At 43.8% G+C, this 24,321-nt stretch overlaps 1 protein-coding gene across 1 annotated transcript in view; it reads left to right on the plus strand.

Annotated features, from left to right (window-relative positions):
* Nucleotides 1-24,321, plus strand: part of LAMA5 (laminin subunit alpha 5) — a 1,615,491-nt gene that overhangs the window by 1,310,609 nt on the left and 280,561 nt on the right. Inside the window, exon 63 of the mRNA XM_044090412.1 lies at nucleotides 9,775-9,931. Coding sequence (XP_043946347.1) covers nucleotides 9,775-9,931 — 157 coding nt within the window. The remainder of the gene's footprint in view (nucleotides 1-9,774; nucleotides 9,932-24,321) is intronic.

Genomic DNA, 24,321 nt, shown 5'->3' on the forward strand with positions numbered 1-24,321 from the left:
AGATTTTTCTTGAACAGTGCTAATGAGGAGCTTTGTTTGATATAGATAGGTAGTTTGTTCCAGAGTATGGGAAGTCTGTGGGACAGCAATCTATCCCTCCAGCATGTTCTGTTTATTGTGGTGACAAGGTTTAGGTCCCTAGAGCATGTAGCTTGGAGGGATTGGGATTTCTTTAAGTGGAGCTCGTCTAAAAGCTCTGGGTTTGAGATAGCTTTGTGTGTTAGGCAGAGATTGCCTCTGAGTAGGCGATATGCAACGGAGTAAAGCTGCAGTTTTTTGAGACGGTCTGCATAGGGCATCTCTTTGAGGCCGGTAATCCTCTTTGTGAGGTATTTCTGTGGCCATTCCAGTTGTTGTAGATGTCTTGTGAGGTACATACCAAAAGGGGCATTGTACTCTATAATGGGTCTAATGAGTGACGAGTAGAGGGGAACAATGACCTCTTTTTTCCTGGATGAGAAACCTTTTGTGATGAGGTGTGCCACATAGAAGAATTTCCTGACTACTGTGGCGATGTGATTATCAAAGGAGAGACTACTGTTCACCTGTGTCCCAAGGTCTCTTATCACACTTTCGGTGTTAAGTAGACTACCACCTATGTGGTAGTTCATGGGTACTGAGTTTTTACCAAAAGGAATGACAATGCACTTTTTGGCATTGAGCTTGAGGCCATGGCTTTGACACCAGGCATCTGTCTCAGCAAGGCCCTTTTGTAGGATGTCCACATCTTTTGGAGTTTTGATTATGGCTCCTAGTTTGCAGTCATCTGCGAACTTCATTAGCCAAAGACCTTCTGTGTTGGCCTGTACTTCAGAGAAGTAGATACCAAACAGGAGAGGACCCAGGACTGAACCCTGTGGTACTCCACTTGTCACTAGTCTGAAGCTGGATTTGGAGTCTGCTACTTTCACAGTGTGGGTTCTGTCAGTGAGCCAGTTGGCAACCCATCTTGTGACATAGGAATTTATACCTAGTTTAGTGAGTTTATCTATAATTCCAGAGTGGGGGATGGTGTCAAAAGCCTTGGCGAGATCTAGATAGGCTGTGTGAACCACCTTGCCCTCATCTACAGCTTTGGTGACTGCTTCAAAGAAGTCTATCAGGTTTAGGAGACATGATCTGCCTTTTACAAACCCGAACTGGGTGGGGTCCTGAGTTTGGAGATTACCAATGTCATTGTTTATAAGTTCCATGATGATACGCTCCATAGCCTTGCAGACCAGGCTCATTAGGCTAATTGGGCGGTAGTTTCTAGGGTCTGTGGTGGCTCCCCCTTTGTGGAGTGGGATAACTGTCACTGTGCGGCATTCAGTGGGCACATAGCCTGAGGTGAGGCTATGATTGAACATGGTACTTAGGTGGGGTGCCAGTTCGTTCTGTACTTCATGTAGAACACAGCCTGGGATGTCAGCAGGTCCCATGGATGCTGTGTTCTTGGCTTTGGATAGTGTTTTTTACCTGTGCAGCCGTGATTACAGGAACTTTGCATTCTTCTGGTATAGAGATGGGCCCTTTAGGGGATGACAGAGGCGTAAAGTTAGCACTGAACCTATCTGCCAGGATGTTGGCAATATCCGTTGGTTCTGTATATTTAGTGCCATTGTGCTGTAACTCAGAGCAGATCTGAGTGTTGCCATTGAGATTCTTGACATAGCTATAGAATGCTTTGTGGTTGTCTTTAGAGTCAGTGGCGATTTTGTTTTCATAACTAGCTTTGGAGGATTTTATGAGGGATCTCAGCTTCTTACTGAAGCTGACCAGGGAGTTTCTCCAATCATGGGATTTTACTCCTTTTTGCAACAGTTTCTTTCTTCTGTTGTAGAGTTTGTTTATGGCAGGGGACCACCAGATTGGCTTCCTTTTTTTGGAGGATAGCATCTTGGTTCTGTTGGGGATTGCACGATCCATGCCCTCATGTAAGTGCTTATAAAGTGCATTTGTGTAGGATTCAGCAGTCATACCTCTATTGTCCGTCAGCATGGGTGTCATGAAGTTTGCCACTTCTGTCTTAAGAAGCGTGAAGTTGGCTTTGGAGAAATTTTTTACTGTGGGTTTCCCTAATGGGGGGTGGGGGAGGGATGTGGATGTCTAGGGTGATTAGCTTATGGTCGGATCTGACCAATGAGGAACTGACCTCTGGTGTGGAGCACCGGTTGCCCATGTTGGTAATAACCAGGTCTAGGATATTGCTGCCCCTAGTGGGGGTGTGGATAAGTTGATCCATGGCATTGTAATTTATGAATTCCAGAAAACGTTGAGCACAAGAGTTGGTACATGAGTAGTTTTCCCAATTAATGGTAAGGTAGTTGAAATCACCCATTATTAGGGTGTTAGGTTGTACCCTAATATTTTCCAGTGTATTAAGAAATGAGGAAGGGGAATCCTGGGGCATGGTGGAGGATCTGTAGCAAACTACAATTTGGATTACGGTCTTGCCCAGAGTTAGTTGCACTTGGATAATCTCGGATGCATTATGCTGAGCAACTAGCCTGGAGGTGTGGATATCCTTAATGAATATGGACACGCCTTTAGTGTTTCGGTCCAGGTTAGGTGGCCGAAAGGTGTGGTATGAATTATAGCCTGGTAATGCAGGGGTACTCTCTGGAACCTTGAACCAGGTCTCTGTAACTGCACAGATGTCAGTGTTCTCCATTTTAAGGAGTGCCTCGAGAGAGTGCATTTTGAGATTTAGACTTCTAGCATTGAGTAGCAATACCCTCAGATTCTTCTTGCCTGTACCTGTTAGGGTGGTGAATTTGTCATTTGAACCTTGCCTAAAAAAGGCACTATAGGGGTGGCTAGAGCCTTAGCCAGTATCCGGAATCCCAGGGGCGACAGGTGCAGCCCATCTCTGGCAAAGCATCGTGGCTTGTCAATCATGTCATCCCAGGCAGACAGATACTGGATCCCCTTAGAATGACACCAGAAGCTTAGCCAATTGTTGAAGTCAATCATTTTGTCCTTGTACTGTGGTATCATTCTGGGTGATGGCAGGATGCTACTCAGGGCTAGGGTCATACCTGCCTGGGCTACAAGATTGGAGAGCTCCTCCATGTCCCTTTTCATGTAGTCCAAGGAGGTACGTCTCAGGTCATTCACACCAACATGGACAATGACAGAGTCATATTTGTACTTGTTGTGGAGTGACCTTGAGTGCATGTGTTATGTTATCAGTTCCTGGCACCCAACAGGCTGCTGACAGTAACTTTCTCCTTGTTTAGCCTGGTGAGTGGAACATCAGTGTGCCTGACTATAGAGTCACCTATGACTAGAGTGTTGGGTACGTTGTTATGCCTTATGGGCTGTGATTGAGTGGCACACTGAGTTTGTGGGCTTTGTGTCATTTGGGTTGTGTTGGAGGGTGGAGGTTGCTTGTGTTTCTGCTTTGGAGGTCCCTGTTGCTTGGGCAGGTTTTTACTGAGAGCATCTGTGAATGTAGGTGTGTGTTTTGTGTTTCTATGTGTGTGTTTCGGTGGTGTAGGTTTTGAGGGACTATGTGCTGAGTGTGGTGTGGTGCAAGTGTTTACCTTCTCCTCTTGACTGTCTAGTCCAGTCTTGGGTGAAGAGAGCTTTACTTCCAGTTTGGCTATATAAGTGCATCTCTCACAGGTTGTAGTGTTGTGTGGTAGGAGGAGAGGGTTGTCTGTGTACATGAGGCAATTACTGCATTGCCCCAAGATGCCCAGATTCATCAGGTAGACAGGAAAAAAACACCGGGGGCTGACCCTTAGACATGCCTGGATAGGTGCTTATTTGTTAAGTACTAGAAACTGTTTTCCTCTAGACAGTGAGGAAAGTTGAGTGCTATAGTAATTTGTAGCTTATTTAGTGCTTACAATCATTTGTAGCTTATTTAGTGCTTACAATAAGTTCTGAACAAGTGCTGAAACAAAAAACTGTCTAGTTTTAAGAAACAAAATTAAGCTAGAAGGCTTCCTTTCAACACAGAAAGGCTTGGACCCTAGAAGCCTACAAATAGTCCTGGACACAGCAAATCTATATCCAGGCTAGACTACCCACAGGAAAGGCGGGAAACAAGCTTAGAAAAAGTTTTTTTTTTTTTTTTTTTAAGTGGAAATAGAGAAAGGAGTAGCAGAAACTAAGCTGATTGGCCTTCTCAAATGTTCTCCCTGTACTGACAGCTAATCAGGATGGCCAGGGTTATCGTCCGCTCACATGAAAGGAATCCTCACTAAATAACATTCTGAAAAACAAGATAGCTGCTGCAACATTCTTAAAAGCTAGATTACTGACTTCAGACCTGTAGATCTCCATTGGTGCCGCTCACTAATAAAAGGTACTTACCAAACACTTGGCACTGCTTGTGCACCTTCACTGAAGATGCCCAAACTTCCGCTGCCCTGTAACATGCTGTCTTTTGTGGTACCGAGGTTTTCTCAATGCTAGCCTCAATAGCTATGGCTCTTCCTTTCTCTGCTTGTATCCTTATAAGCTTTAGAAATGGCAGTCAAGGAGTAACTAAACATTTGTATGCCTTGAAACCACAGTGGAGTGACTTAATCTTTTATAAGTCATTATCCTCGACTGGGGTGCCTACTGTGCGGAGTCTGCATGTCCTCCCTGTGATTGCGTGGGTTTCCTCCGGGTGCTCCGGTTTCCTCCCACATCCCAAAGACATGCTGTGGGTGGACTGGACACTCTAAATTGGCCCTAGGCATGAGTGCATGCATGTGTGTGCCTTCTGTGGAAGGTTAGGCACCAGGCTGGCAACTCGGCACTGTAAAACTCCACTGCCAATCATTAGCGGACAGGTGATCCGCTATGGCGACCCCTAACCAGGAAAAAGCCGAAAGAAGAAGAAGACTGTTACTACTTTGTGACTGATGCAGTACTAGTTTTAAAGTATTATGTCTTTCATCTTCAGCTGCTGATAGCACTTATAGCCTTTGCTTTGCAGTATTGCTGCCACTGTTTGGTGATGAATTTTACTGCAGCCACCATCATTTTAAATTAATCTCTTTTAAGTTATAATTTTCTTCATAATGTTTACTGGTGCAGTCAAACTCCTCACATGGTAGTTAGCCACAGGTGGGTATCCAACCAACCAACCTAGCTCACAAGGTCTTCAGATGTCAGGTGACCTTGATGGCTCTGTGTCGCAGGGATGCACACTTGGGTCATGGATGAAAACAGTCAGTCAGTCCTTTATATTTTCTTTTTTTTTTTTTTTTACCCCAAACATATATACATCATTCTGGATGTCTTTCTATTCCTATGTTGCAGGATTCATACTGTGGGATTTCCAGCCCTCAGGCAATCTGACTTCGGCTCTTATACAAAAGCTTAAGCCTGGCCCCAGCCATTGCCTATAACATGTCTTCCTGGGCTGACTATCAAACATTCAGTACTCATCCTGAAGTCATGTTCATAAGAACGTTAGCTCTCTATTCAGAGCCGTCAGTACAATCCACTTAAACAAGATGCAGGCCCCCAAGTCCAGGTGAGACAAATCTGCAGATCATGGTGAATTAGTTATAAAAGCTGTTGCTGTAGAATTCCCTACTCATAGGCCCTTGCCTCTGGAGCCATGTTTGCTTGAGCACCATACTCCCTTGTTAGCATCTTCTCAGGACAGATGTCATAATCAAGCTGTACTATTCAAGACATTAAGAAATTGGCAGACAAATTGTTCAAACATTTTTAGTTGACCAAGCAGAGCCCTTCATTCCCTTCTCTCGTTTGAACATAAATGAAAGAGTAGTACCTCCTTCAAAGAGGTCAGACCTCCACTTAGAGGAAGGCATAGCATTAATCATACAACTCTCTGCCCCGTTAGGTTATTCTTCAGATGATTAAAAATCCATCCCATCTGGCTCTTCCCCTGGAAGATACATCCGTCAATGAAATTTTAACTTAGTGAAAGAGTAACTTAATTGGGAGATGTGGGAAACTGATACAAAGAAAAATACTTCAACCTTTTTGGATTAGATGAACCAAAGTCCACAGTGGTTCCCCAATTTTTGAAGCCTTTGGGGATGTCTCTTTGGCACCCTCCCTGGAACTGGATTTCCATCAACTAACTGTCAAGAAGCTAATAGGTCTGCAAACTGCTATATGAAAACCCAATTGCAAGAGCCCACTGTTATCTCCCTGGATGTAGCTAAAGTTTCCAGATTGGTACCAGGCAAGAATACACTCCTGAATGGCAGGAAAGGTACAGTGGACATATTTAGGAAAAAGGTATGAACATAAATCAATCTAGTCTTCAAGCTAATTAATTGCCCAGTGTGAATGGCCAAATACCAGGGTGAAATCTTTAAAGAGATAAAGAACTTAGCCAGGAATATAAGGATTATTCCCCAAAGTGACAGATTTCTAGACTGTCACAGTTTACTCAGAAGCCAAGGATGCACATGATAAAGTGCGCATTTGATGCAGTGATTCTGTACTGCAGGGCAGCACTCCAGAGTCAGGCTTAAGGCAACACCCATAGTTAAGAAACCAGACAGTACCAAATTACATTAAAGGGTAGGAGGAAATAAATGCACTTCTTGACAAAGCTTTCTTGTCTGAGAAAGCATCCTAAGAAATGTTAATAAACTGGAGCAAATAAGAAAGACTTTGGAGACAGTAAAGCAGATTTTTCAGCCCTTCATGCATGAATATAGCCATAAGTTTATTTCAAACACTGAGCCTTTCTCGAGATATAAGGCCAAAAACTAGCTGGCCAGAAACAACAAAACATGGGAAAAACAAAACTGGCAGGGAAAGAAGGAAAAGTGGGGTAGGTGTACAGGAATCAGGCCTAGTAGCCTTACTTGAACAGTTGTGACTTGATTTAGTAACTCATTTCCCCTTTTGTCTGTCTTTGTAGCCCCCTCCCAGTGTAGGTCACAGAACAAGTAGATTCAGAGACATCTAGACAAGCATAATATCAGATGGCTGGGTTAATTACATCAGTCTTGGGTACAAGAGTTCCTATCCATTTCACTCTTTATGCAGATGCCCCCCCCCCCCCCCATTCCACATCACTAGGCAGAACCTGTTGTTCCTGTCCTTTAGCAGTACTGCTGCAGGGGGGCCATAGAGGAAGTTCCCAGGAAGAAAAAAGGTCCAGATTTCTCTCCAAACTATTCTTGGTACCCAAAGAAAATAGATCTTAGAAGCCAATCTTAGACGTTTCAAAGCTGAGTCTCATTTTGGGAATACATATGTGTGAAATACTTACCACAGAGTCCTTCCTCGCTAATCCCAGAGCTTTATTAGTGACACTGAAACTGAAGGATACACATCTCCATATTCTGTCCGCAATAAACACTGAAGAATTTGAAGAGTCATGGCAGGGAACTAGTATTTCCAGTTTACATTCATTCACTTTGGGCTGTCTCCTATAACACTGGTACTTAAGGAACAAAAAGGTATGCATTTACCTTAATCAGAGCAGTTATCCCCTTCAATCCCTCACAGATTAGGATACCCAGGAGAGTTTAACAATGACTGTAAGTTCTCTTCTTTAGCTGAGGTTTTCCTTTGATATGCCCAGTTTGAGTTTGATCCTGATACAACCAAAATCTTCCTCTGGCCTACTGTGACTTTGAACAAGCTTTGAAAGGTCGAAGACTGGCCTCCAAGATCTGTCTTCTTTGAGTACCAGGAAACAGTCACATTGGTGAATAGCTTCTTCCTGAGAGTCTCTACTACAGCAGGGGAATTTTTCAGGGCCTGTCAGCTTTGTGACCTCAGTGATTCTTATAGTGCCTATGGGAAGACTTCATATCAGAAAGATCAAATGAGCCATGAGGGCTCAGTGCGATCAGTAAAAACAACCCCTGGACAGAAACATGCTACTGTGTATTAAGTCAGAGTCTGCCTGGTGGGTGAAACAGGTCCAGACAGATGAGAGCCAGCCATCCTCAGCACATTCAAACCTTAATGATAATCACTTCAGGTGTTGCCTGTCTGACTGCTAAGTGGCAAAGGCTGGAAAAAGGATGCTTTCTCCTTCTGTTGGCAGAACCTTTTTCTGTATGCACACCCCCCACACACCATTGATACCAAAGTTGTTAGAAAAAGGTAAGGTAAAGAGGCACAGCTTGATGATGTCATAACCCCAATCCAGAAACTTAAGACCAAAGGCTGATGGAGTGATAAACCAGAAGTTAGAAAATAAAAGCTGAATAACAGAAAAATTCCAACTCCAAGAACGTCAGTACTTCATTACAGCAAAGCTTTCGGATATAAATCCTTCTTCAGTGCAATTTACAATCTGTAACATTCTTTCAGTTTTTGTAAAACAAGAGTAAAATCATGTGGGCACGGCCAGCTAACCACATCATTTCTGCAATAATTCAAATAACATTTTAGCTTAGAGGTATAGCAGTTCCTTAAAAAGTTTCCTTAAAAAGTACTCCAACATACTTTCAACTCAATTTATAAATACATACTAGAACTATATACTTAAATAATTCTAGCTAATAAAATATTTAGTACAAACATTTTTTAATGTTCAAATTATTTGCACATATACAAAAAAAGAATGCATATATATGCATATACATACATTTAAAATACCTAGTGCAGTTGCATTTCTCTAGTCTACTAGACATACCTATGGTGAATTATTTGTTTGTGAAGCAGCTTCTTAGGAGGCTATCAGCATTCACCACCAAGGAGGCAGTCCCACCACCTTGGATTCTTAACTTTGCCCTAGGGTAACTGACCATGTACCCCTTTGAACTGCCATCATTGGTCTCACTAAAGTTTCTGTCCTAGAAGATACTCATTGGTGGCTGTTAGTTCTACCAAGAAAATAACAGAAATGCAGGCTTTAATATGTAAAGAGCCATTTTCAGTTTTTTATAGGTAAAGTATCAGTGTCAGGACAAGCCCCTCAGTCATACCCAAAGTGGACTCAGAATTTCTACTTAAGCAAGCCATTCAACTACTGGTATTCTTCCCACAAAAACAAAATAAAGGCAAATGAGTTATCCTTCTGTTGGATGGGCACAGAGAGCTCAGATACAACCTGAACAGGACAAAATATTTCTGGGAGACAGAGACAGCTGAGTTGAAGGGCAATCCATGCTCATGCAGTCCAGCAGGACAGCTTTCTCTTCCACTGATTTCCTTAGGCACTTCCCAGCTAAAGTTATTTGTGAGGTGGACACATAGTTCTCTAACCAGACATCCTGTAAGCATTACATGCTGAATCTCCATACCAGGAGTAGAGCAGGACTAAAGACCACAGTCCTGCAGGAACTCCTTAAAGGGATCTGATGGGATAAATTCTGCTCTTTCCTGGCCCCCTCGGTTGTGATATACGTTTGAGCCTTTCCATATGTCAAAAATTCTAGTACAGTATTGGTCCATTCAAAGAACATAGAACAGTTATGCAAGAATTCACAAGAGGATTAAATGCTTAATTAGCATCACTTTTGCTGTACCTGCTCTCTCCCAGCTGACTGGCCTGACTCTGCTAGAAAAGAGGTACAAAGCCTAAGGGTTAGTAGTGGCAAGCCAGAAATGGCCTCATGGCTCAGTTACTTTGCATCTCTCATGGTTCTGTAATGGTTATATTGGGGACTAGTAACACATCCACTGCATTTATTGGCTTTTGTGAGCATTTTGATTAACATTATAAATGTTGCAATCTTCCTATTGGCTATTGCACAGTGTTTTGCAGAATCACCTACTTTTTTCATAAACATTTGTCAACCCTACGAATCCAGCTAAATAATTGAACCTCATTCCCCTGGTGTAGTGTTAGTGTGCCACTTATCCAAACATGACAGACACCTTTATTTTTCATTATAGAATCCTGCAGTATGGCCAGATGTCTGTGACTGTACAGAAAAGTGACCGGCAGCTGGAGACCAAAGGTACCGTCATTGCTAAGGGACAGTTGGGACTTCTTAATGTTGATCCCCAGAAGATGATCTTTTATGTTGGAGGCTACCCATCAGAATTCTCGGTAAGGATGGAGAGTTGTTATTGCATTTTAATATTACTTTTTACTGAATATGCAAATATATTTTTCATTTATTTATGTAATCTCTTTTTTTTTTTTCATTAATTTAGTTTAATGCCGGCAGCCTAGGTGATGTGAAAATGTAATATTTGTAAGCAGCGAATTACTAACCTTCAAATGTGCATAGAAGCATCAGCTGAAGAATGCAGGGAGTGGGGGGCAGCTACACCGGGACAAGGAGAGGATGGCTACACTGGGACAAGGAGGGGGCAGCTACACTGGGACAAGGACAAGTGCTGTGTGTTATGCCTACTGGTATTTCTGTACACACTACACAACTATCTCTCCTGGGGTATGCAGGGAGTGGGGGCAACTACACTGGGACAAGGACAAGCACTGTGTGTTATGTCTACTGGTATTTCTGTACACACTACACAACTATCTCCTGGGGTATGCAGTTTGTGGGGGGCAGCTACACCAAGACAAGGACAAGTGCTGTGTGATGTTCTTCGTGTTTCACTGTTGCAGTCATCACATTTGGGTTATCTGCCTGCAGGTAGCCCTCAGCCGGCCTGAATACCAGATTCTTCGGATTTCTGCTTCGGATGCTGTCTCTTCTTCCATGACGTCAGGTCATCAGGGGTATAAAACATGCAGCCGATGCCATTACATCAGTCTTTCTTGCCGTGCGGTGCCTGAAGTAGAAGCAGTTTGCAAGTGCCAGTCGGCCATCTCCTGAAATTTTCGTTTTTGAGTTTCAGAACCGAAGTCTTCAAAAAAGATAAGTACCCCGTTGGGGGATCCTTTTTCATGCTCTAACCGATGTCAGTAAAAGTTAACAATTGTCTTACCTGTGGAAAGCAAATACCTCATAGAGATTTTCATTCGTACTGCATCCCCTGTTTAGGCCCAGGCCATGACGTCCCTCACTGTCGGTTTTGTGCCTTGTTCAACCCCCAAACTATTCGTCGTTGGGCTACATTTGCAGCCAATTACTTTTGTACTCGATCTGTGTACTCCGAAATGGCTTGTTAAGCTATCCAACTACCGGTCTTCCGAAAAAACGTAAGGATAAAGACAGAGACAGACCGCATAGGTCCATAACTGCTGACGACACTTCTGTTAAGCTAGTTGCCAGTCTGCTGGTACTCAGTGAGGCGCTTTTGCAGCCCCTGATACCCGCTACTTCAGATTCGCAGGCCTCTACTAAGACCCATTCGGAGTCTGGTATGCCGCGAGATGCTTCTTCGACTGTGGAACCTGCGGATGTCTGTACCTTGGATGGGTCCGGAGCTGCTGCGCACGCACCGGCTGCTGAGGGTGTATTTAGGCCTACAGACATTCATATTAAACTGATGCCATCATTTTCATCCAGGCCAAAAACTCGCACTACGCCTAAAAAATGGCGACCAAACCGCAGGCCCATATGCCTCAAAAACAAATGCTTAGAATGGCTGAAGACCTTATTACCTTAATTAGGGGAAGCCAACTTTCTCCCTCTAAGAGACCTAGAACTGATTTTCTTTCTGATTCTTCTGATCAGGAATCTGATATTTCTGCTCCTTCTGATTACCAGGATTTGCCCTTATCTACTTATGAGGATTTTGATGCAGAGGATTCCATTCCGTCTGCTTCCCCTCCAGAAGATCTTTCTTTCTGTGAAACTTTGCATACTCTTCGGGAGCATTTCCGCTGGGAAAGCCAGGATTACTCTAGGAGTCCAAAAAGAGACTTAGGGAATTCTTACTCCTGCCTCAACACAGGCCTTTAGCTATCCCTCCTGTTCTGGACATTGTAGATGATGTTTTCTTGGAATCTAGCCTTACCCTAGACACTACCTCCAGCTCCCAGAAAACCTGACAGGTACTACAGAGTACCTGACTCTCACAAGTTCCTCTTCAAGAATCCTTCTGCGGATCCAGAGACCATTTCCCAAGGACTAAAAGGCATTAAGGCTACTGCTGCCAAAAATCCTACCCCTTCTGATAGAGATTCTAGAGCCTTAGACAGATTGGGTAAGAAGGTATACACTTCTGCTACTTTGGCCATTAGGGCTTTAAATTGCCAGTTTCATATGTTAAAGTATCAGCAGTATATTATGGGACTACTTAAACAGAAAATGATGTTGATTCCTGACCGTGCTGAACACAAAGAATTGCATGATTTAACGCATTCTGCAGAACAAGTTGGTAAACATACTTTGCAGTGTGGTTTTGATGCTTTAGAAGCATCTTGCAGGGCTGCCGTCACTCGGTCTGTACTTAGAAGGCATGTTTGGCTTAAGGAACAAAACTTGTCAGATCATGTTAAAGCTAAATTACTGGATGCTCCCTTAAACCAAGACCACCTTTTGACAACAAAACAGAAGAAGTCCTCAGAAGGATGGAGGAAAAAGCAAAATCTATGCAAACTGTTAAAGATTTGCTACAAGTACAGCCTCCCAGATTCAGTAGGCATTGGCCTTCAAAGAACTGGTCCTTTCCAGTCCCTTCCAGGCGTTCTCAGTCCAAACCCAGGAGCAGCAGTCCGCCCAGACTACAGTCTCAGGCTATGCACAGACCTAAGCAGTGGGGGGCTCCCACTTCCAAAGCAGGGATTAGTAAGCCACCCCCCTACGGAAAAATGATACAATGACTTAACCTTAACCCTTCCAAGTCCTGCTCAACTACCTGCTCCCTTAGGAGGAAAGCTCACCCTGCATGCAAAAAAATGGAAACTCATTACCCAGGACAAATGGATTTTGAACATAGTCTCCCAAGGATACAGATTCCACTTCCACATACTACCAACCCCAAATGGTTGGCCAGACGTACCCCCAAGTCAGTGGTCTGAGGCCCAACAGCAGGTTCACTCTCTTCTCAGTATCAGGGCTATTCAACCTATCCCAGCAGATCAAAGGGGACAAGGTTTTTATTCAAGACTTTTTCTGGTACCCAGAAAAGACAACTCCTGGCGTCCTATCCTGGACCTCTCTATTCTCAACACCTTTCTGGTAGTTCCAAAATTCAAAATACTAACTCTTCCAACAGCTTCTTCCTATGTTAGCCAAGGATGACTGGCTGGCAACCCTAGACTTAAAGGAAGCTTACCTGCACATCCCAATAAGTGAATCTTGCAGGAAATACCTACGCTTCAGGGCAGGCTCCATGCACAGTTCTCTGCACTTCCCTTTGGCTTATCTACTGTGCCCAGGGTATTCACAAAGTGGCTAGCTGCAGCCATTGCATTTTGCAGGCAGAGAAATATTCAAATTTACCCATACTTGGACAATTGTCTTGATTCAGGCAGAAAGCCAGGAATTGCTAGTAAAACATCTGGCATTTGTAAAGACACTTCTAAACTCACTGGGGTACACTGTAAAGAAAAGAAATCTCACCTAGTACCCTGCCAACAGATTGTATTCCTGGGAGCAAGCTTGAACATAGCTTCCCAGATGGCATTCCTCACTCTGGAGAAACAAGTTTATTTGACAACCTACTTCAAACTGTTGACCACAAAACCCCAGCTATCTGCAAGGAAAATACTGCAAACGCTGGGGTTCATGGCCTCTTGCATTCTACTAATTCAGTATGCAAGACTGCTTATGAGGAACCTCAAATGGTATCTAAAAAGCCTATGGTGTCAACATTCTCAGGACCTGGAAACAATGATTTCTATCATTCCTTGTATGAAGACAGAGTTCGTTTGGTGGGCAGAGGCCTGCTACCACAACAAGGGACTCCCTTTCACACTCTACCCCCTGCCGCCCAAACCCTAACAACAGACGCATCAGACTATGCATGGGGGGCTCACATGGCAGGGCAGTGCATTTAGGGCAAATGGAACCTGAGACAGATGCACCTGCATATCAATCAAAAAGAAATGTTAGTTGTACAGAATGCTCTGACAGCCTTCAAAGACCGTATTCTTCCAGGACAACTATTGGTAAAGACAGACAACACCACAGTTATGTGGTACATAAACAAGCAGGGGGGAACCCACTCATACCCTCTCTGCAGACTAGCCATGGCTCTGTGGAACACAGCCTTGAGCTACCAAGTACACCTACAAGCTCAATTCCTGCCAGGAAAACTAAATTCACTGGCAGACGACTTAAGCAGAAATCTCATGGACCCACGCGAATGGAAACTAGAACCCAAAATATTCAACCTCTTGAGGAACAAAAGGGGGGCTCCAGGGGAAGATCTGTTTGCCTCCCCTCAGAACTACCAATTGAACAAATTCTGCACAAGAACTCCCCACAGTCAAGCTTGGAAAGTGGATGCCCTGTCCTTTACCTGGGAAAGCCTCTCGGTTTATGTCTTTCCGCCTCTGCCTCTCCTCTCAAAGGTTCTACTAAAGATCAAACAGGACAAGCCAATGACAATACTGATTACACCAGACTGACCACGCCAGCACTGGTACCCCCTCTTGCGCATTATGACACTGCTGCAACCATGGCACCTGCTTCAGACCCATTCCCTGCTGTCCCAGCAGGCAGGCCTGATTCTGCACCCTCAGCTTCAAACCCTGAACCTTGCAGCCTGGTTAATTCCTTGAGCTCTCCTCTAGCATCCCTCAGTAAGCAGGTGCTGGATGTCATTCTGGAGGCAAGGAGGCCTAGTACTAGAAAATCCTATGCTGAAAAGTGGAAAAGATACTGTTCCTGGAGCCAGGCTCAGGGGATGGGCACAACGGTGCCCAGCTTACCTCCTATTCTAAAGTACTTAAAAGAAATGCTCCACTAGGCCCTATCCTTCTCGTCAATTAAAATTTATGCCTCTGCCATTTCAGCACATTATAATACTGAGCCACCCCTCTTCTCTCACCCCTTGCTAAAACAATTCCTTAGAGGGGACAAAACTTTTAAGACCCCCCAGGAGAGCTCCCACTCCAGCCTGGGACCTTAACTTTGTATTGGAAAAGCTCACCCCCCCCTTTGAGCCAGCTGCAACAGCAGAGTTGAAATTCCTTTCTTGGAAAACAGCCTTCCTTCTAGCCATCACTTCAGCAAGAAGAGTGTCTGAATTACAGGCCCTCATGGCAGTGGGAACCCTTCATTATCTTCCATGCAGACAGGGTTTCCCTCAGGACTAATCCTTCATTTATGCCCAAGGTGGTGTCTAGTGTGGCCCTAAATCAGTCCATTCATTTGCCTACCTTTTTCACTAATCCGCAAAACAAAGGTGAACGAATACTGCACTCTCTGGACGTGCACAGACAACTTAGATTTTACTTGGACAGGACTAAGCCTCTCAGAAAATCTGAACAGCTGCTAGTTGGCTTTGCTGCAGGGGCAGAGGGCAAGGCCATTTCAAAGCAAACCATTTCTAAATGGATAGTCCATTGCATTTATTTCTGCTACAAGCACCATGGAAAACCTACCCCACAGGGGATAAGATCACATTCCACCATGGCTGCATCTACCTCTGCGGCATTTCTCTGAGGGGTCCCTACCAGGGACATCCTAGAAGCTGCTACCTAGAGCTCTGTACATACCTTCACCAAGCATTACCACATGCCTAGCTTTTCTAAATCCAGAGCTGGATTTGCCACTGCAGTCTTGCAGGGATTAATAGCTGGCATTATGTTCTTTAACTTCCTCTTCCCTTCTTTAGCTTTGGGAATCAACCCAAATGTGATGACTGCAACAGTGAAACGTGAAGAACATAGTACAGTTGTGTACACTTACCATAAATGTAGATGTTTGAGTGTATTCACTGTTGCAGTCCTGGTTATCCTCCCTCCAGCCCCGACTTCTCTTGGCTCTACCTTTCCTTCTTGTTTGGTAAATTTATTTTTTCTGGTGTATTTGCTTTTTGATGGGGGTGTACCATACCATATAATTGCTTCCTATTGTGGGGGCACCTGGCATCTGGGGCAAGAAAAACTGATGTAATGACATCGGCTGCATATTTTATACCCCTGATGACCTGACTTCATGGAAGAAGAGACAGCATCCGACGCTGAAATCCGAAGACTCTGGTATTCAGGCCGGCTGAGGGCTACCTGCAGGCAGATAACCCAAATGTGATGACTGCAACAGTGAGTGCACTCAAACATCTACATTTATGGTAAGTGTACACAACTGTACGTTATGTCTACAGGTGTTTCTGTACACACTACACAACTGTCTCTCCTGGAGTATGCAGGGGGTCGGGGCAGCTACACCAAGACAAGGACAAGCTCTGTGTGTTATGTCTACTGTATTTCTGTACACACTACAAAACTATCTCTCCTGGGGTATGCAAGGAGTGGGGGCAGCTTCACCGGGAAAAGGATAAGTGCTGTATGTTATGTCTACTGGTATTTCTGTACACACTACACAACTGTCTCTCCTGGGGTACAAAGAAAAGCATGAAGTGGCCAGATGTCACACAGAATTAATCTGTACATCAAGGCAGTAATGTTCTCTGTGGAAAGTTGGAGTTTGGACTATTTTCTCTTAGGAACTGCCATGTGATAACCCAAACAATGAAATTAGCATGAAGGCAGAGTCCTTGGATACATATTTAAAGGTCTGAATTAGTTGCTGGAAGTAATTAGTTTAAGCAGGAGCAAAACTGGAAAAAAAATTAACCTAGTTTATAGAACTTGATTCTCTGTCTTAGGCTTTGTCTTCAGAAACTGATTGCTAACATGATGGTAGAGATGTGCTCTTACAATAATAATACAGAGGAAGACATGTTCACTTAGTGGCAGTGTGTGCATTTTTAACAGGGACACTACAAGTGCTAGAAAACCACTGTCTCAAACCTAGGAGCTTGGCATAATAATTAAGGTGTTTACTTCACAAACCCAAGGTACAGGGTTTGATTTCCATGTTTGAGGGCAATTGACTAGGCTTAAAATGGTCCACAAGGCAGCTGTCCTAATACTTACCTATGAACCTTGCCTAAGTGTCTTCTAATTTCTGTAGGCTGCTGGCCACACTCAAATTTGAAAATGAGTTTGAGCAAGCAGCTGTGGGGAATGAGCTGGTGAGGTACTTTAGGGTCAATGAGTGGAATGGGGGGATTAGAGTTAGGGAGCTGATTATGGAGAAGGAAGGAAGTTTTAGAATTTTGGGAGAAGGATGGTAAACTTAGGGTTGGGGAGCTACCAGGAAATTTAGGTTTAGGGCAGGTGATTGGAGTTTTAGGTAGATGGAGCAAGCAGGAACTTTAGGGATGAAAGACAGTGGAGTTTTTATGGTAAGGAAGGGAGGACTACATTTGGGAACTGGATGAGAGTTTTAGGGTTAGAGTATGTATTCTAGTAGGGCTATACAGATGTTCTTCATCTCACATTGCTGCAGTCCTTACACTTGGGTAGTCCGCTGTCCTCGGTCGGCCCGAATATCAAAGTATAAGGCTGACGTCGGTCAAGGCGCATTTGACTGACATCAGGACGTCAGGGTACAAATGCGCATGACCGACGTCATATCCTCAGTCTTTTTTGCCGCATGGTCCGATGCAGAAGCAGCATTGCAAGTGCCGGTTGGCGTTCTGAGATTTTTCGATTTCGAAGTTTCAGACCGAGTTCAAAGTTGGCTAAGTACCCCGTTGGGGAATATTTTAGTTTTTCTTGCCTCAGTGATTTACCGGATGTCAGAAAAAGTCAATAATTGCATTTCTTGTGGGAAACAGATACCGCATAGAGATTATCATACTTTGTGTATTCCTTGCTTAGGGCCTGAGCACGACGTTGTTGGCTGTCGCTCTTGTGCTAGATTTAATAAACGCACTATAAAGAGAAGGTTGGATTGTGCAAGGTTAGTCTTTGGGAAGCGGTGTAATTATAAAATGCCGCCGGATGCTCCGCGCCGCTTCTTCAAGAAGCGCAAGGACAAGGCAGTTAAGCCTAGGCTAGAAGAACCGCCTGTACCGGACGCCGGTTCTTTAGAGGTGTCGGTGGAGCCGGTGGCTCCACCGGAGGTTTCTTTGTGTTCCCAGGGTGAGACCTTATTATTGCAAGATGTGGCCTCTCAGGAGGCAAGTCAGGCTGAGGGGCTTCTCAGGTTACTATACTCCCTCCCTTCCTAGGGTGGCTAGGCCCTCTCCTTCTGTTTCAAAGGCTTCTCCCAGGGGCAGGCCAGGTTTGGCTTCAGTTGGTGTTACCCCTAGCTCTTCAGGTACTGTGCCCAAGAAGCATATGCTTAAAATGGCAGAAGATTTGATTACTTTAATTAGGGTTCTATGCCCCTCCTGATAAGAGGCCTAGGATGGAGCCTGAGCTAGGGGGTTTTGAGCAGGCTTCAGATGTTTCAGAGTCTTCGGCTGAAGACTTGCAGGAGTATTCTCCTTATTCGGATTCTGATGTGGATGATTCTACTCCTTCTGCTTCTCCTCCTGAGGATTTTTCTTTTCAGAAACTCTTCATTCCATGAGGGAGCATTTTAAGTGGGAAGGTCAGGACTTCTCTGATTCCAGGAAAAGGCTTAGGGAATTTTGTTTTACCCCAACATAGGCCTTTGGCTATACCTCCTGTTTTGGATGTAGTAGAAGATGTTTTACAGAGGCTTCTCTTAATCCTGATTCTTTGCCTCCTGCTCCTGTTAAGCCGGATAGGTATTACAGGGTGCCTGAAGCTCATAAGTATCTTTTTAAGAGTCCTAGGGCTGACCCAGAAACTGTTAGTCAGGGGCCTAAAGGTGTTAAGGCTTCTGTTGTTAAGAATCCGGTTCCTGCAGACAAAGAGGCTAGGGACTTGGATAGATGGGGAAAGAAAGTTTATACTTCTTCCACTCTGGCTATGAGGGCTTTGAATTGCCAGTTTCACATGTTGAAATACCAGAATTATATCCTTTCACAATTAAAGTCTAAGGTTGATGCTCTGGCGGTAGGTATTGATTGTAAAGAGTTGCAAGATTTAGTGCATGTTTCTGAACAGGTGGGTAAGCATTCTTTGCAATGTGGTTTTGATGCTGTACAGGCCTCGTCTAGGGTGGCTGCCACTGGGTCAGTTCTTCGCAGGCATGCCTGGCTATGGAATCAGAATTTGTCTGATCATGTTAAAACGAGGATTTTAGATGCTCCTTTACAATCTGACGTGTTGTTTGGTCCTCCTGTTGAGACAGTTTTAAAGAAAATGGAGGACAAGGCTAAGTCTATGCAGACTGTTAAAGATTTTTTGCAGGTCCAGCCTCCAAAGTTTAGTAGAAATTGGCCTACTAAGGGGTGGACATATCCTTCTTATGATTCCCAGTCTAGGGGTAGATCTAGACGTGGTAGGGGTAGAGCTCAGGGCTCTTTCAGGCCTAGAACAGGGAGTTCTCCTGCACAGTCTTCAGGTGAGGGCAGGGGTCAGTCCTTTCGTAAACAGACCCAATGACCTACCTTTTCAGCTGCCAGAGCCTTCTCGCCTGGCAGCACCTTTGGGAGGAAGGTTGGCACTTTTCAAAGAAAATTGGAGTTTAATTACCCAAGACAGATGGGTATTGGATATCATACACCACGGCTACAGGTTTTATTTCCATACCTTGCCTCCTTTCAAAGGCATGCCAGACGTTCCTCCTCAACAAAGAATAGAGGCTCACAAGCAGGTTTCTCTGTTGCTCCAAATAGGGGCCATACAGCCGGTCCCTATGCCAGAAGTGGGCCTAGGATTTTATTCTCGCCTGTTCCTAGTACCAAAGAAGGGGAACACGTGGAGACCAATTTTGGATTTATCTATCCTCAACACTTATCTGGACATTCCCAAGTTCAAAATGTTGACGTTGCAGCAGCTTCTACCTCTGCTGGGCAAAGATCATTGGATGGTAACTTTGGATCTCAAGGAGGCTTACCTTCATGTTCCTATCAGACTAAGTTGCAGGAAGTATCTGCGTTTTAGCTGGGACTTCTCACTATCAGTTCTCTGCATTGCCCTTTGGCTTATCTACTGCACCCAGAGTGTTCACGAAAGTTCTGGCTCCAGTGATAGCTTTCTTCAGGCTAAAAGGAATACAAATCTATCCTTATTTGGATGATTGCCTGATTCTGGCTCAAGGAAGGGAAGAGCTTCTTCATCATTTGGAATATGTGATAGCAGTGCTAAGATGCCTAGGGTATTCTGTGAACGAAATAAAGTCCAGTCTAGTACCCTCTCAGGACATGTGCTTTCTGGGTGTGAGACTGAATACAGCATCCCAGATGGCCTTTTCAACCCCGGACAAACAAAGGAGTCTATCCCTTTACTTCCATCAACTATCTCATCAGTCCGTGCTGACTGCAAGGACAGTCCTTCAAGCATTAGGGTTCATGGCATCTTGTATTCTGGTGCTTCCCAATGCCAAACTGCATATGAGGAAGCTACAATGGTATCTCAAAATGTATGGACACAGCACTGCCAGGATCTGGACACTGTCATTCAAATAATACCTTGCATTCAAAAGGAATTTTTATGGTGGGCTCAGGAATGTCACCTAAACAAGGGACTCTCTGTGACCCCGCCAGAGGCGAGTCAGATTTTAACGACAGATGCCTCAGACAAAGCTTGGGGAGCTCATCTAAATGGAAAGTGGATACAAAACAAGTGGCCTGTCAGACTACAACATCTACATATCAACATGAAGGAGATGTTAGCAGTCCAGTTTGCATTAATAGCTTTCAAGGAATTACTTCTTCCAGGGCAGGTGTTGATTCTAACAGACAACACAACTGTCATGTGGTACATCAACAAGCAAGGGGAACGATTCTTATCCTCTATGCAGGCAAGCAATGATTTTGTGGGAGACTGCTCTCAGTTTACAGCTCAATCTTCAGGCAAGGTTTCTGCCAGGAGCACAGAACTCCTTAGCAGATGTGTTGAGCAGACGAATTATGGATCCCCACGAGTGGAAATTGGATCCTCATGTATTTCAGAAATTGACAGTGTCCTGGGGAACTCCAGACATAGATCTGTTCGCTTCTCCACTGAACCATCAGCTGCCAAAGTTTTGCACAAAAAGGTTTCATCCCACAGCTTGGAGAGTGGATGCTCTTTCTTTCAATTGGAACAATCTTCATGTGTATGCCTTTCCTCCTCTGCCTCTCCTCCCAAAGGTACTTCTAAAGGTCAGACAGGACAAGCCAAGGATGATTTTAATAGCTCCAGATTGGCCTCGACAGCACTGGTACCCATTATTGAGAAGTCTGGTACGGAAGCCTCCATGGCCTTTGCCTTTGATTCCACACCTGTTGTCACAGGAGGACAGCCATTTGCTGAATGTCAAGCTTCACTCTCTTCACCTAACAGCCTGGCATATTCTGTTTTGAACCATAGAGGGTCTCAACTTCTGCAACAAGTTTTGAATGTGATTTTGGAAGCTAGAAGGCCTAGTACAAGGAAAGTGTACGCAGATAAATGGAAGAGATTTTTATTTTGGAGTGCAGCAAAAGATTTTGATGTTTCTGAGCCTAATTTGAGTGTGGCTCTTCAATATCTAACTGAGTTATTGGACAAAGGTTTGTCTTTCTCTTTATTAAGGTTCATGCTGCAGCAATTTCGCTCACTATGATTGTGACCCACCATTGTTTTCTCATCCTTTGTTCAAGCAATTTCTTAGAGGGGCAAAGAATATAAGACCCCACGAAGGGCTCCTACTCCTGCTTGGGATCTCAATTTTGTGTTGGAGAAACTCACTCTACAACCTTTTGAGCCTGCAGCTACTTCTGAGTTGAAATATTTATCATGGAAGACTGCTTTTTGTTGGCAATTACCTCTGCAAGAAGGGTTTCTGAATTGCAGGCCCTTATGGCGGTTGAGCCTTTCTTGATTTTCCATAAGGATAGGGTATCATTACGTACTAATCCTTCCTTTATGCCTAAGGTGGTTTCTAGTGTGGCTTTAAACCAAACTATTCATTTGCCTACTTTTTATGCAAGTCCCCAAAATAAAGGGGAAAAGATTTTGCACACTTTAGATGTACACAGGCAGTTGCGTTATTATTTGGACAGAACTAAAGGGTTCAGGCAGTCTCAGCAGTTGTTTGTTTCTTTTGCTTTGAGTTCTCAGGGCAAGCCTGTGTCAAAACAAACTATTTCTAAGTGGATTGGGTTTTGCATTGCTTTCTGTTATTCCCATCATGGCAAAGAAGTTCCAGCTGGGATTAGGCCTCATTCCACTAGGGTTACCACCTGTCCCACTTTGCGAGGGACAGTCCCTCTTTGGGCAGTTGTGTCCTGCAAACAAATTGTAAAAATGACAAATGTCCTGAGATTTTTAGGACAAAATAATTTCCTATATGTTATGTAATAGGTGCATAAAACAGTTATTCTGTATCTGAAACACCTAAATGTTATACAAAACAGAATAAGCAACTAAAATGCTACAAGAATAAGCTTTTATTTAGGCAAAAAAAGTGAAGTTTTGTCCTTTGTACTGGCAGTGAGTATGTTTCGGCCTGCAAAATCTGACATTTGTACCAAAAATGTCCCACTTTGGGCATTTGAAAAGGTGGCAACCCTACATTCCACTAGGGCTACTGCCACTTCAACAGCTTTTTTGAGGGGAGTGGCAACCAAGGATATTTTGGAGGCAGCTACTTGGAGTTCAGTGCATACTTTCTCTAGGCATTATCACCTGCCACTTTACTCTAAAGCCAGGGCTGGTTTTGCCACTGCTGTTTTGCAGGGCATTTTGGCAGCTCCTGCTTCCTTGTAGTTAGCCATCCTCCCTTACCTCTGCTTTGGGATTCTACCCAAGTGTAAGGACTGCAGCAATGTGAGATGAAGAACATAGTACAGTTTTGTACCTACCATAAATGTAGATGTTCGAAGATCCACATTGCTGCAGTCCAATTTTCCCTCCCTCCTTCCCCTCTGCAGTTAGAGGTGGTTGTGTGGGTTGGGTTGTACATATTGTGTATATTGTATATATTGTACATATAGTTAGTGCAAGGGTGGTTGGTTGGTTGTTTGCTGTTTTTTGGTTTTGACCTTTATTTTTAGGGTCTTCTGACATCTGGGGCAAGAAAAGACTGAGGATATGACGTCGGTCATGCGCATTTGTACCCTGACGTCCTGATGTCAGTCAAATGCGCCTTGACCGACGTCAGCCTTATACTTTGATATTCGGGCCGACCGAGGACAGCGGACTACCCAAGTGTAAGGACTGCAGCAATGTGGATCTTCGAACATCTACATTTATGGTAGGTACAAAACTGTACTTTTTATAGGGTCTGGTGTTGGGAGGACTGTAGAAATGAGAGATTGGGCTAGTTGGAGTTTTTCAAGCAAGTGGCAGCAAGCAAGTATTGTGAGCATCTGTAGTTGACCCTTTTTTAACCATGTAAGAAAATGTATATTGCATCAGATTTTTGATGCAAGTTATAGCTGTTGAATCCCAAAAAGTTAGTCAATTTTTTTTCTATCAAGATAGAACACACCAACAAATATCCGTCACTCATATTATTTATGATGCATATCTTAAGTAAAGGTATGCTTTTATTGATGTAAAGTAAATGTTTTACCATAAAATGTTTTAAAATATTTGTAATTGCAGTTGTATTTTAAATAAATTTTATATTTTTTTAATGTTGTAACAACAAGTCTTGCTGATATGATAGACTTAGTGGTTTGTGATTACTAAAGTGTGGCATCTCAAACTTGCTTCACTTAGAATTATCGCTGACAATGCGACGTGGGAAGTACTGTGGTGCAATGGTCGGTGTTACTGCCACACAGCTCTTTGTTCTCCAGTTTGGTTACCAAATGGGTTACCTTTTGTATGGAGTCTGTATTCCTTCCCTAGTCCATATGTGTTTTTACTAGACATTCAGTTATGCTCCCACATCCCTGATGTGTGCAGTAGGTGAATTCTTCTTCCTTCGCAGTGTGTGTGTGTGATGTGTATGCCTGAGTGCTGTGTGAAAATGAGTGCCTGCATTCTGCAGTGGTTTGACACTCTCTTCAGGATTAGTTTACCTGCCTTGTGCCCACTGAATGGTAGAGGAGGGTCTGACTCCCTCAACTCTGAATTATTTTAATTTTATTTAGTTATTTATTTAACATTTGTTTTCCGGGAAAGTCCAACTTGAAACAAAGCCAATTTTCAGCCGAGGCCTGGGAGAAACACTCCAGATGCATGTCTCTGTAACGTGGGAAGAAACCGAAGGATCCGGAAGAAACCCACATGAACGTAGGGAGGACATGCAGACTTCATACAGAAGGCACCCCAGCCAAGAATCGAACTGGAGAACCTCTTGCTGCGATGCACAATGCTACAGCTGCACCACTGCACCATCTGCACTAAGTAGGTAATCAGAAGATAAACTAATGAATAATTGTTTCTAACCAGTAGCCAAAAGCAGTCAGAAGTTTCACAGTAATAACTTATTTTTTATGCAAAACATGAGGAAAACTCCTTCCTTCTTTCCTTCCAAAAGTAAACTTTTTTTCTTGGTTAAGCTATCAGTTCTTCAATGATGTATGTATGCCTTTCCCCTCATTACCATTATCTGTCAGTACAAGCGA

This window comes from Protopterus annectens, chromosome 12.part0 (assembly GCF_019279795.1).
Source record: "Protopterus annectens isolate FY-2018-M chromosome 12.part0, PAN1.0, whole genome shotgun sequence".
Taxonomy (NCBI): Eukaryota; Metazoa; Chordata; order Ceratodontiformes; family Protopteridae; genus Protopterus; species Protopterus annectens.